The following is a 13,324-nucleotide window of genomic DNA, read 5'->3' as shown; positions in this document are numbered from 1 at the left end:
GTTTTCTGATAACGCCTTAAATATGTAGAGGACCGCAGAGCTTGGGGAGAGACTTTGATGCCGGCTCAACTGCCTGCCTGCCGACCTCCGAGCTGCTGAATTTTCCGACTTGGTTGCGATTCCTCCACGCGCCGCTCTCCGTCGCTCGCTCCCTTCGAGAGCGAGTGACTGCGTGATAGCGGCACATCACCATAAGAGGTCGGGGGGGAGGGAAGGCGGGGCGCTTGGCGACATCAGAAGCCTCCCCATTGGTCGGAGTTGCGCGGGGCGTGGCTTAAAGGGGGGGGGGGTTCCCTGCCTTCACAAGGCACAACGTAGTAGGTGTGGCCGCCACGTGTAAAACGGACCCGAGTTTAATCGATCACAGACAAAGTGTTCTCTTGTCATTTCTTGTTTTACTCAATTGAGTTGAACACGTCGTAGGCTTTCGCGACCAAATGTCATCCAAAAATCGAGGTTTTGTGGGTTAAACTCGCCGCCGCCGCCACCCGACACAGCCAATAAGTAAGGTTTGTCACATAAACAGGACGTGCCAATTCATGACTAGTACAGCAACACCGGTGTGCTGGAGAGCAAAGCTACAACATTTACAAACGTTGTGTATTATGGATTACTCAAGTGAATCGAGATACATCGACTAATCATCGCAGCTCTAAGGTCAGACTTCTCGTGCGTGCATTGCGCAGCGTTCTACGTTGACTCTTCTCGTGCCAGGGAGCCTCAGCGAAGCGGCCACTCTGCGAAATCAGAAAGGAAAAAAATCTTGACGTGAAGCTTTCGTGGCGGCAGGAATTCATATTCTTTGGGTCGTTTGGTAAAGTCACGTAGATAGGTTCACCTACGTAAGTTGAACCTACCTACGTGACTTTACCGAAAGACCCAAAGAATAGAAGGGAAAAAAACATCAAGATGGGCACGGTCAAAAGGTCTCACGTTGCGCGTGGCAATGATGAACGTTCCAACGCTTGGCCAAGGCTTCGTGGGCGATGGCCCCCCTCGGTAAATAAATAAAGCTCTTGATCAATCCACCGCTGGATGGAGGACTCCCTACACCACAGTTGGTCATGGGGGCTCTTTGACCGTACTTCGCCACGCTGGTCAGTGCGTGTTTGTGAAGGTGGTGTGATGGGGTGGTGGGGGTGATGGAGGATTGGTTCCAATATCGCTTCACAACAGATATTAGCCGTGGCCGAGGATTGAACTCAGGTCGCGAGGTTCAAGGCAAAGTGTGCTAACGGCTGCGCCACCACCCCACCCCTTATGGTAAAACTATCAGTGCACTGGAGTTGCGATCCAGAGGATGAGTGTCTCAAGTACTCCTCCCACCACCCTCCATCTCTGTCCACCGATCGGTATTAATAAGCACACCAGTTAAGTCCATCTACTGCGGCGGGGTGGAGTGTGTATTCTCTTACAAGCAGTACCGGATTATCCTAGGAGCAAAAGTATCAAATGCTACGGGCCCCGCACTTTCAAGGACACCGCGCTAAATGCTTTCAAGCTATCAATTCCGGTTCGGTAATTCTGCACTTGCTCTATTACTATAGTACTATACCGTCTTCAACTTTTATGAATGACTGGGTGTTTAATGTTAGCGATTTGTCGTAATATCTGGCTGTATAGAAAATGAAAAAATACAATTACTTTACTATGCAAGTAAAAAAATGTGTTTTAATATTTACGTTTTTTTGTTATTTAGGGCCCCTTTATAACATATGCTACAGGCCCTGCACTAGCTTCATCCGGCACTGCTTCCAAGGATGTCTGGGCAGCGTAGAGGAGTAGGCCGAATATCCTCTAAATGGCGGGGGGGGGGGGGGCGGCTCCCTTGAGGTCCCTCTAGTGGAGATCCCTCTAGTCTCTGGAGGGTGCTCGCGAGCGACCAATTGCAGGGCCGCCACTCCGGTGGCAACCCTGGGGCCAACGAATCTTACCGCGGCGGTGCGATTCGAACTCCTCCAGCCTCGTCCGGGTCATCAGGTCCGACACTTGCCTCTCCAGGTCATCGACGTGCCCGCTCAACCCATCGAGTTGGCACCGGGGTTAAGGGATACGACGCGGCAGGCACAAAAGAAGTTCACGAACGCACGAGCGCAATGCTCCCAATTATTCCGTACGCCTCTCGCAGGACATTGGCGCAGTGGTTTAACATCTGCGCCTCACAGCAAGAAGTACCTGGGTTTGATTCCCGACTCGGGTGCCTGCCGCCTGTGTGGGGTTTGTATGTTTTACCCCCGTCCTGCGGGGTGTGAGCGTGTGAGTTTGAGAGTGCCGTCATAGGCGCTGCTCGCTAACACCACTTGCCCCAACAGTCTCTTGAGGCCATACGGGGGATCTTTGTCTTGTCTTTGTGTGCAATTGTGAGTGTGTGGGGAAAAGTGGTGTGCGGTTAGCGCTACGCTGCGCTACAAACCCGGCAACCCGAGTTCGATTCCCGCTCACGGCCAACACCGGTGACGATTATATGAACTGCCCTGGGCATCCCCTAGGTCGACTCAGCCTCATACGAGAACCTGGTGGGCTGTGTCAATATCGCCACCGGGAAGACAAAGGCGGTCGGGCGTGGTGCTGGCCACCCACCCCTCGTGTGCCGTTCAAGCCTTCATAGGTGCTCGCTAACAGCACTTGCCCCAACAGTCTGTTGAGGCTACACGGGGGGGGGGGGATCTTTGTGTTTTCACCGGGTTCCTTCGTTTTTGCTTCCATAGCTTTAAAAAAAACCCCGTATAGTAAAACCTTGGACTGCAAGCATAATTCCCTTCCGGAAACGCAATGGTAATCCAAAGCACTCGTATATCAGTTGTGATCACGTGACGCTCGGCAGACAAAGCGTATACGTACACTACTCGTATTGCAAGACCTCGCTCGTTTATCAAATTAATATTTACTTTAAGATTTTTGCTCGTCTTGCAAAACACTCGCAGACCAAGTTACTCGCAATCCAAGGTTTTACTGTACAACGTAACTTGGCATCGGTCAAATGTCCCAATTGTGAACAATTAACCCGCAAATGACTGAAGTGGAATTAGATGCAGCAGGAACGTTGCCCGCTCCTGCAGCGAACTTGGCAGGACCCTCCTGAAAGTGTCGTGAGACACAGTGAGCCTTTCCTGGGGTGACTAATGAGGACAACGAAATAAACATGTAAATAATAAAGAGCAATACGGGGCATGGAGAGTGTTTCTTGAGCCACGAGGCCCTTTACGAAACCCAGGACAACGTTGCATCTCTTTTATGTTTACCTATCGGTTGCTCCGTTGAACTCGGGTTTTCCCACGAGCACCGCTTGGCTGAATGTAGATCAATCTCGTCATTGCCATCTAACTCACCTTGGTTTGTACCCTTGAGCCACCAAGACACCTAATGGGTTGTCAGATTTTATCAGCCAGCTCCACTTGTGATAGTCGCGACGGATACATCACAGCCACACGCACACACAACCGTATACTAACCCTAACAAGTGTGCGCACACACACACCACACATAAACAACACACACACACCACACACACACAACGCATACACACACACACACCAACCACACACACACAACCGTATACTAACCCTAACGTGTGTGCACACACACACCAGACACACAACACACACACACACGAACCACACACACACAACGCACACACACACCAACCACACACACCGACCACACACATACAACGCACACACACACACCAAACACACACACCGACCATGTACTAGCCCTAACATCTTCACACATACCAACCACACACACACATCAACCACACACACACACCAAACTCACACACCAACCACACACACACCAACCACACACACACACCAACCACACACACACACCAACCATATACATACAACACACACACACACCAAGCACACACATACAACGTACACACACAAACCACACACACCAACCACATACATACAACACACACACACACCAAGCACACACATACAACGTACACACACCAACCACACACACCAACCACATACATACAACACACACACACACCAAGCACACACCGACCATGTTCTAGCCCTAACATCTTCACACACACACACCAACCTCACACACACACCAACCTCACACACCAACCACACACACACGCCAACCACACACACACGCCAACCAACCACGCACACACCCCCATATTAACCGCACACAAATCACACACACACCATTACATTGCTCCTATTAGGGCAGTCTTAATGACGAAGGCGCTGAGTATTGAACGTGCACAGCTGCCAAGGCAAGTATCACTAAACAATGCAATACCAAGAAGAACAGTAACAACAGATACGTACCAACATGTAGACCGCTAATCACGCACAAAGCACGTACTGGCCAGACACACGCACACGCGAACCACACTTATGCAACTTGCTCGGATATTTCTTCCGATAACTTGGCCAGAGAGACCCTGGAGTTTGTCCTGGATCTGTTGGAAGATGTTCTCGACCTGCGCGGGATGAAAATAAGAAAAAAAACCGCATCATTAGCAATCACCATCATCATCGTCGTCAGCAGAAATCAATCATCATCAGCAATCACCATAACCAACACATCAGCAATCACCATAACCAACAATCACCATCATTGGTAATTACCATCATTAACAATCACCATCATTAACAATAACTATCGTCAGCAATCAACATCAACAATCACCATCATTGGCAATCACCATCATTGTAAATTTGCATAAACAAACTCCATCATTAGCAATCACCATCAGCAATCACCATTATCAGCAATCACCATTATCAGCAATCGCGATCAATGGTAACTGCCATCATCAGCAATCCCCATCACCACGTGATGGGTCTTTGTAGGATGAACGTTGAGATTTATAAGGGCGCGGGAGTGACCAATAAATGTCTGAATTGGTCTGTAATAAGGTAGGGCACTGATAAGGGTTTGACAGCTGTGTAGTAGTGCAGGGTATAGTGCAGTGTCGTGTATAGTAGTCTAGTGTAAAGTGTAGAGTATAGTGGTGTATAGTAGTGTAGTGTATAGTAGTGTATAGTAGTGTCGTGTATAGTGTAGTGTATAGTAGTGTACAGTGTAGTGTATAATAGTGTTAAGTAGTGTAGTGTATAGTAGTGTAGTGTATAGTAGTGTTGTGCATAGTAGTGTAGTACATAGTAGTGTATAGTGGAGTGTATAGTGTAGTGTAGTGTATAAAGTAGTGTATGGTGTAGTGTATATTAGTGTAGTGTATAGTGTAGTGTATAGTAGTGTAGTGTATAGTGTAGTGTATAGTAGTGTATAGTGTAGTGTATAGTGTAGTGTATAAAGTAGTGTATAGTGTAGTGTATAGTGCAGTAGTAGTGTATAGTGTACTGTATAGTGTAGTGTATAGTGTAGTAGTATATAGTGTAGTGTATAGTGTAGTAGTAGTGTATAGTGTAGTGTAAAGTAGTGTATAGTGTAGTGTAAAGTAGTGTATAGGAGTGTGTAGTGTATAGTGTAGTGTATAGTGTAGTGTATAGGAGTGTGTAGTGTATAGTGTAGTAGTAGTGTGTAGTGGTGTATAGTGTAAAGTAGTGTATAGTGTAGTGTAAAGTAGTGTATAGTGTAGTGTATAGTAGTGTATGGTGTCGTGTATAATGTAGTGTATAAAGTAGTGTGTAGTGTAGTGTAAAGTAGTGTATAGTGTAGTATAGTGTAGTAGTGTATAGTGTAGTAGTGTATAGTGCAGTGTAAAGTAGTGTATAGTGTAGTAAAGTGTAGTGTATAGTGGAGAATAAAGTAGTGCATAGTGTAGTCTATAGTGTAGTGTATAGTGTAGTGTACAGTAGTGTATACAGTGAGGGAAAAAAGTATTTGATCCTCTGCTGATTTTGTACGTTTACCCACTGACAAAGAAATTATCAGTCTATAATTTTATTGGTAGGTTTATTTGAACAGTGAGAGACAGAATAACAACAAAAAAATCCAGAAAAACGCATGTCAAAAATGTTATTAATTGATTTGCGTTTTAATGAGGATGTGTCGTGTATGTGTCGTGTATAAAGTAGTATAAAGTAGTGAATAGTGTAAAGTATTGTATAGTGTAGTGTATAGTAGTGTATAGTGCCGTGTATAGTGTAGTGTATAAAGTAGTGTGTAGTGTAGTAGTGTATAGTGTAGTGTAAAGTAGTGTATAGTGTAGTGTATAGTGTAGTATAAAGTAGTGTATAGTGTAGTGTATAGTGTAGTAGTAGTAGTGTATAGTGTACTGTATAGTGTAGTGTATAGTGTAAAGTAGTGTATAGTGTAGTCGTAGTGTATAGTGTAGTAGTGTATAGTGTAGTAGTGTATAGTGTAGTGTATAGTGTTGTGTATAGTATAGTGTAGTAGTATATAGTGTAGTGTATAGTGTAGTAGTAGTGTAGTGTATAGTGTAAAGTAGTGTATAGTGTAGTGTAAAGTAGTGTATAGGAGTGTGTAGTGTATAGTGTAGTGTATAGTGTATAGGAGTGTGCAGTGTATAGTGTAGTGTATAGTGCAGTGTATAGTGTAGTGTATATCAGTGTATAAAGTAGTGTATAAAGTAGTGTAAAGTAGTGAATAGTGTAGTGTAAAGTAGTGAATAGTGTAAAGTAGTGTATAGTGTAGTGTAAAGTAGTGTATAGTGTAGTCTATAGTAGTGTATGGTGATGTGTATAATGTAGTGTATAAAGTAGTGTGTAGTGTAGTGTAAAGTAGTGTATAGTGTAGTATAAAGTAGTGTATATTGTAGTAGTGTATAGTGTAGTGTATAGTGTAGTAGTATATAGTGCAGTGTAAAGTAGTGTATAGTGTAGTAGTGTGTAGTGTATAGTGTAGAATAAAGTAGTGCATAGCGTAGTCTATAGTGTAGTGTATAGTGTAATGTACAGTAGTGTATACAGTGAGGGAAAAAAGTATTTGATCCTCTGCTGATTTTGTATGTTTACCCACTGACAAAGAAATTATCAGTCTATTATTTTATTGGTAGGTTTATTTGAACAGTGAGAGACAGAATAACAACAAAAAATCCAGAAAAACGCATGTCAAAAATGTTATAAATTGATTTGTATTTTAATGAGGATGTGTCGTGTATGTGCCGTGTATAAAGTAGTGTATAAGTAGTGTAAAGCAGTGAATAGTGTAAAGTGTTGTATAGTGTAGTGTATAGTAGTGTATAGTGCCATGTATAGTGTAGTGTATAAAGAAGTGTGTAGTGTAGTAGTGTATAGTGGTGTAAAGTAGTGTATAGTGTAGTGTATAGTGTAGTATAAAGTAGTGTATAGTGTAGTGTATAGTGTAAAGTAGTGCATATTATAGTGTAAAGTAGTGTATAGTGTAGTGTATAGTGTAGTGTATAGTGTAAAGTAGTGTATAGTGTAGTAGTGTATAGTGTCGTGTATAGTATAGTGTATAGTGTAGTGTAAAGTAGTGTGCAGTGTAGTGGAAAGTAGGGTATAGTGTAGTGTATAGGAGTGGGTAGTATATAGTGCACTGTATAGTGTAGTGTATAGTGTAGTGTAAAGTAGTGTATAGTGTAGTGTATAGTAGTGTATAGTGTCGTGTATAGTGTAGTGTATAAAGTAGCGTGTAGTGTAGTAGTGTAGTGAAAAGTAGTGTATAGTGTAGTATAAAGTAGTGTATGGTGTAGAAGTGTATAGTGTAGTGCATAGTGTAGTAGTGTGTAGTGTATAGTGGAGAATAAAGTAGTGCATAGTGTAGTCTATAGTGTAGTGTATAGTGTAGTGTACAGTAGTGTATACAGTGAGGGAAAAAAGTATTTGATCCTCTGCTGATTTTGTACGTTTACCCACTGACAAAGAAATTATCAGTCTATAATTTTATTGGTAGGTTTATTTGAACAGTGAGAGACAGAATAACAAAAACATCCAGAAAAACGCATGTCAAAAATGTTATTAATTGATTTGCGTTTTAATGATGTGTCGTGTATGTGTCGTGTATAAAGTAGTGAATAGTGTAAAGTATTGTATAGTGTAGTGTATAGTGCCGTGTATAGTGTAGTGTATAAAGTAGTGTGTAGTGTAGTAGTGTATAGTGTAGTGTAAAGTAGTGTATAGTGTAGTAGTAGTGTATAGTGTACTGTATAGTGTAGTGTAAAGTAGTGTGTAGTGTATAGTGTAGTCGTAGTGTATAGTGTAGTAGTGTATAGTGTAGTGTATAGTGTAGTAGTGTATAGGGTAGTTCATAGTATAGTGTAGTAGTATACAGTGTAGTGTATAGTGTAGTAGTAGTGTGTAGTGTAAAGTAGTGTATAGTGTAGTGTAAAGTAGTGTATAGGAGTGTGTAGTGTATAGTGTAGTGTATAGGAGTGTGCAGTGTATAGTGTAGTGTATAGTGCAGTGTATAGTGTAGTGTATATCAGTGTATAAAGTAGTGAATAGTGTAGTGTGAAGTAGTGAATAGTGTAGTGTAAAGTAGTGTATAGTGTAGTGTAAAGTAGTGTATAGTGTAGTGTATAGTAGTGTATGGTGTCGTGTATAATGTAGTGTATAAAGTAGTGTGTAGTGTAGTAGTGTAGTGTAAAGTAGTGTATAGTGTAGTATAAAGTAGTGTATATTGTAGTAGTGTATAGTGTAGTGTATAGTGTAGTAGTGTATAGTGCAGTGTAAAGTAGTGTATAGTGTAGTAGTGTGTAGTGTATAGTGTATAATAAAGAAGTGCATAGTGTAGTCTATAGTGTAGTGTATAGTGTAATGTACAGTAGTGTATACAGTGAGGGAAAAAAGTATTTGATCCTCTGCTGATTTTGTACGTTTACCCACTGACAAAGAAATTATCAGTCTATAATTTTATTGGCAGGTTTATTTGAACAGTGAGAGACAGAATAACAACAAAAAAAATCCAGAAAAACGCATGTCAAAAATGTTATTAATTGATTTGCATTTTAATGAGGATGTGTCGTGTATGTGTCGTGTATAAAGTAGTGTATAAAGTAGTGTAAAGCAGTGAATAGTGTAGTGTAAAGTATTGTATAGTGTAGTGTATAGTAGTGTATAGTGCCGTGTATAGTATAGTGTATAAAGTAGTGTGTAGTGTAGTAGTGTATGGTGTAGTGTAAAGTAGTGTATAGTTTAGTGTATAGTGTAGTATAAAGTAGTGTATAGTGTAGTGTATAGTGTAAAGTAGTGCATATTATAGTATAAAGTAGTGTATAGTGTAGTGTATAGTGTAAAGTAGTGTATAGTGTAGTAGTGTATAGTGTCGTGTATAGTATAGTGTATAGTGTAGTGTAAAGTAGTGTGCAGTGTAGTGGAAAGTAGGGTATAGTGTAGTGTATAGGAGTGGGTAGTGTATAGTGTACTGTATAGTGTAGTGTATAGTGTAGTGTAAAGTAGTGTATAGTGTAGTGTATAGTAGTGTATAGTGTCGTGTATAGTGTCATGTATAGTGTAGTGTATAAAGTAGCGTGTAGTGTAGTAGTGTAGTGAAAAGTAGTGTATAGTGTATAGTGTAGTATCAAGTAGTGTATGGTGTAGAAGTGTATAGTGTAGTAGTGTGTAGTGTATAGTGGAGAATAAAGTAGTGCATAGTGTAGTCTATAGTGTAGTGTATAGTGTAGTGTACAGTAGTGTATACAGTGAGGGAAAAAAGTATTTGATCCTCTGCTGATTTTGTACGTTTACCCACTGACAAAGAAATTATCAGTCTATAATTTTATTGGTAGGTTTATTTGAACAGTGAGAGACAGAATAACAACAAAAAAATCCAGAAAAACGCATGTCAAAAATGTTATTGATTTGCATTTTAATTAGGATGTGTCGTGTATGTGTCGTGTATAAATTAGTGTATAAAGTAGTGTAGAGTAGTGAATAGTGTAGTGTAAAGTAGTGTATAGTAGTGTATAGTGCCGTGTTTAGTGTAGTGTATAAAGTAGTGTAGTAGTGTATAGTGTAGTATAACGTAGTGTATAGTGTAGTAGTGTATAGTGTAGTGTAAAGTAGTGTGTAGTGTAAAGTAGTGCATATTATAGTGTAAAGTAGTGTATAGCATAGTGTATAGTAGTAGTGTAAAGTAGTGTATAGTGTAGTGTAAAGTAGTGTATAGTGTAGTAGTGTATAGTGTAGTGTAAAGTAGTGTATAGTGTAGTGTAAAGTAGTGTATAGTATAATGTAGTGTAAAGTAGTGTATAGTGTAGTGTAAAGTAGTGTGTAGTGTCGTGTATAGTGTAGTGTAAAGTAGTGTGTAGTGTATAGTGTAGTGTAAAGTAGTGTATAGTGTAGTTTAAAGTAGTGTACAGTGTAGTGTAGTGTATATTGTCAAGTAGTGTATTGTATCATTGCCTGTCAACCAATAAGATTAACTCCGTATTCTTGTACAGGCAAATTGAGTTGTCAGGTTCATACGGCGTACAGCCAATAAGGATGTTGACATGTATGGGGTTACTATTGTTATTATTATTGTTGTCTCTTTCGATTTAAAGCTTTCGTGACTGCAAGGATTCGTCTTCTTGGTTCTTTCGGTAAAGTCACCTAGAATGGGAATCAAATAATAAAATAAGACAATAAAATTCTCACGACGTTTCGGCCACAACACAAGTTGCCTTCTTCAGGTGAAGAGACAGGTCTGTCCAGAAGATAGAGCTTGAATGAACGCTGTCATGCAAGGACCGCGTCTATTAATCTGTGTGGGCAGAGTTAAAATATGAATGTGCATGTTACCTGCATCACCTCCGGAGAGGAGGAGGGAGGGGGCTGGGAACACAGGCAGAGAGGACAAAATAAAAGGGGCAAGTGTAACAGCCAAGGTGCGTTGTTGTGTCCTGACCTACATTGCGGGGGTCACAAAAATATCTCCAAAATCCTGAATAAACACAAGATCCAGGTCCGATTCAACACAGTACATAAAGTCCGTGATCTGGTTCCATCTGTAAAGGATGTGGTTCCAGACATACAGTACCCGGGCGTTTACAAACTAAAGTGCCTCTGTGGTAGTAGCTACATTGGAGAAACCAAACGACATATCTCGGACCCATCCGCGAACATAAAGCAGACCTGAAACACGGTAGGACGAACTCCTCTGCCGTGGCAGATCACTGTTATAATTCAGTGGGCTCACATGACATTGACTTCTCCAAGACGGAGGTTCTTTGCAAGCCAACCGGCTACCATGAGAGATTCGTTCATGAGGCCATTCACATATACAAGCACAGAGACAATTTCAACCGAGAAGATGGATTCTGGCTTAGTAACCATTGGAAAGATGTTTTAAACCATTTCGGTTCTTAATTGATTGTATTTTATGGTGATTTTCAGACCGCAGCCCTTTCGCTGGCACTGCCTCTTAATACTTCTCACACCACGGTCAATGGTATGGTTTATAACATGTAGTATAATAATTAATAGTATAACATTGTAATGTTTAACATAACTCATAAGGCAATATATAGCATCGTAATTGCATAACGAATATACATCAGTGTGGTATATAGTTGGGTTCATAGAATAAGACAGTGTAATATCACAAGTCTAATAGTTTATAATCTAAAGTATATGGTAGTGTAAAGTAACGCATTGTATAATTCAAAGGTGGAATTTGTCTATGATATGATGTTATACCATGTAGTTTAGATTGGAAGGTATAATATTGTATTATATAGTAGTCCAGTTTACAGCATAGTCATAAGGCGACTCAGGACACAACAGCGCACCTTGGCTGTTACACTTGCCCCGTTTATTTTGTCCTCTCTGCCTGTGTTCCCAGCCCCCTCCCTCCTCCTCCTCTCCGGAGGTGATGCAGGTAACATGCACATTCATATTTTAACTCCGCCAACACAGATTAATAGACGCGGTCCTTGCATGTCAGCGTTCATTCAAGCTCTGTCTTCCCGACAGACCTGTCTCTTCACCTGAAGAAGGCCACTTGTGTTGTGGCCGAAACGTCGTGAGAATTTTATTGTCTTTATTTTGTTTTTTTTAAATTCCCATTCTACGTGACTTTACCGAAAGAACCAAGGAGATCGTTGTTGTTGTCGTTGTTGTAGTCGTTAGGACGATAACAAGGCGGGTGGTGGGGGCCTGTGGGGCCTTGGCCTGGCACGGACTCACAAGCGCCTTCAAATCCTGGACCGTCTCCGGCTCGGCGTCGCTCATCGTAGCCGGAGGCGGCGGCGGTGGTGGGGGAGGCAGCGGACAACGCGGACGGACGGACGAGAGAGAGGAGAGAGAGGAGAGCGCGAAGCCCTTCGACCTCGTTTCACTGAATGTGTTTTGAATGAACGGAGAAGAATGAGTTGAAAACACAAGCCCGGGGCGTTGCACGGTGACTGTTGAATGGCGGGCGGGGGGGAGGTGTGGCAAAAGCAACTACGAGATGGCGTTTGGATAAAACCACCCCTGCCCCGCCCCGCCCCACCCCGAAGTGCTGAATTAAGAAACGCGTTTAATGGGGGCGGGGTGGGGGAAGCCCAGCGTGCACAGTGTCATCTGGATTATAAGACGCATCCACCACCACGAGGGGCATTGTGCCAGGCTAGGTACACTTTTGTTCACGTTCAAAAAGACACGCACGCCGGATTATAAGACGCAACCCCCAGCTTTTTGCATCACACGTTTTTTTAAGTGCGTCTTATAATCCGGAAAAAACCCTGGCTTTTATCGATCCACTGCTGGATGATGAGAGCCGGCTCCTTCCCAAGCCGTGCGGGTGGTGGTGGAGTTTGGTAACACGTGACCATACTTCACCACCCTGGTCCGCTGTGGCCGGTTGATGAAGCGCTCGGCGATCCAATCGACGTCAAGGGAGAGCATTGGGGAGAGGCTCAGTGCGGGTTTGTGTGTTTGTGTCTGTGTGAACATCAGCACTGGGAAGACAAAGGCGGCCGGCGTGGTTGCTGCCCTACACACCACCCCATCGCGCGCCATGCCGGCGTCAATAGGTGCTCGCTAACAGCACCTGCGTCAGCGGCCTCCGCGGCTATAGAAGGAGGGTCATTGCCCGAAACGTCGCCTATATTTAATTTACATCTTTTTTGTATAAGGTCGCACACGGTGTCCGACGGTTCGCTCACTGCGCCACGAACCCGGCGACCCTAGTTCGATTCACCGCCCACGACCGATAACAGTGACAGCGAATGTTCGAACCGGTCCTGGACTTCCCCTGGGTGGACTTAGCCTTAAATCCACGGTTTTGTGTGATACGTTGAACTTCTTCGGCACTGTACGTAGCCGACCGCGCTAATCGGAGGTGCCTGGGGTAGGGGGGACAACAAACTATAAACACAAAAAATCAGTTCTAAAGAAATGAGTTTGTCAATCTAGATGATGATGATTTAAAAGTGCATCGCACCAGTGTCTTCCTAATTTCGGAAGCAAGAGCGTTCCAGACGGCCGCAGAAGATGCGGCG

General features: G+C 42.7%; 1 protein-coding gene across 1 annotated transcript; it reads right to left on the bottom strand.

Moving 5' to 3' along the window:
• Positions 1–375: 375 nt before the first annotated feature.
• LOC116957848 (heat shock factor-binding protein 1-like) lies at positions 376–12,271 on the bottom strand. Its single transcript, XM_076053820.1, has 4 exons — positions 12,027–12,271; positions 4,384–4,450; positions 1,935–2,030; positions 376–737 (listed from the first exon to the last, which is right to left on the bottom strand). Exons 1-4 carry the CDS (start codon positions 12,069–12,071, stop codon positions 721–723), a joined length of 225 nt encoding a protein of 74 aa, XP_075909935.1. The 5' UTR covers positions 12,072–12,271; the 3' UTR covers positions 376–720.
• Between the last annotated feature and the right edge of the window lie 1,053 nt (positions 12,272–13,324).

Source organism: Petromyzon marinus, chromosome 63 (assembly GCF_048934315.1).
Source record: "Petromyzon marinus isolate PM22_M1 ecotype Great Lakes invasive population chromosome 63, UKy_Petmar_22M1.pri1.0, whole genome shotgun sequence".
Taxonomy (NCBI): domain Eukaryota; kingdom Metazoa; phylum Chordata; class Hyperoartia; order Petromyzontiformes; family Petromyzontidae; genus Petromyzon; species Petromyzon marinus.
Note: the sequence above shows the minus strand (reverse complement) of the source record. Positions and strands in the feature narration are given on the sequence as shown.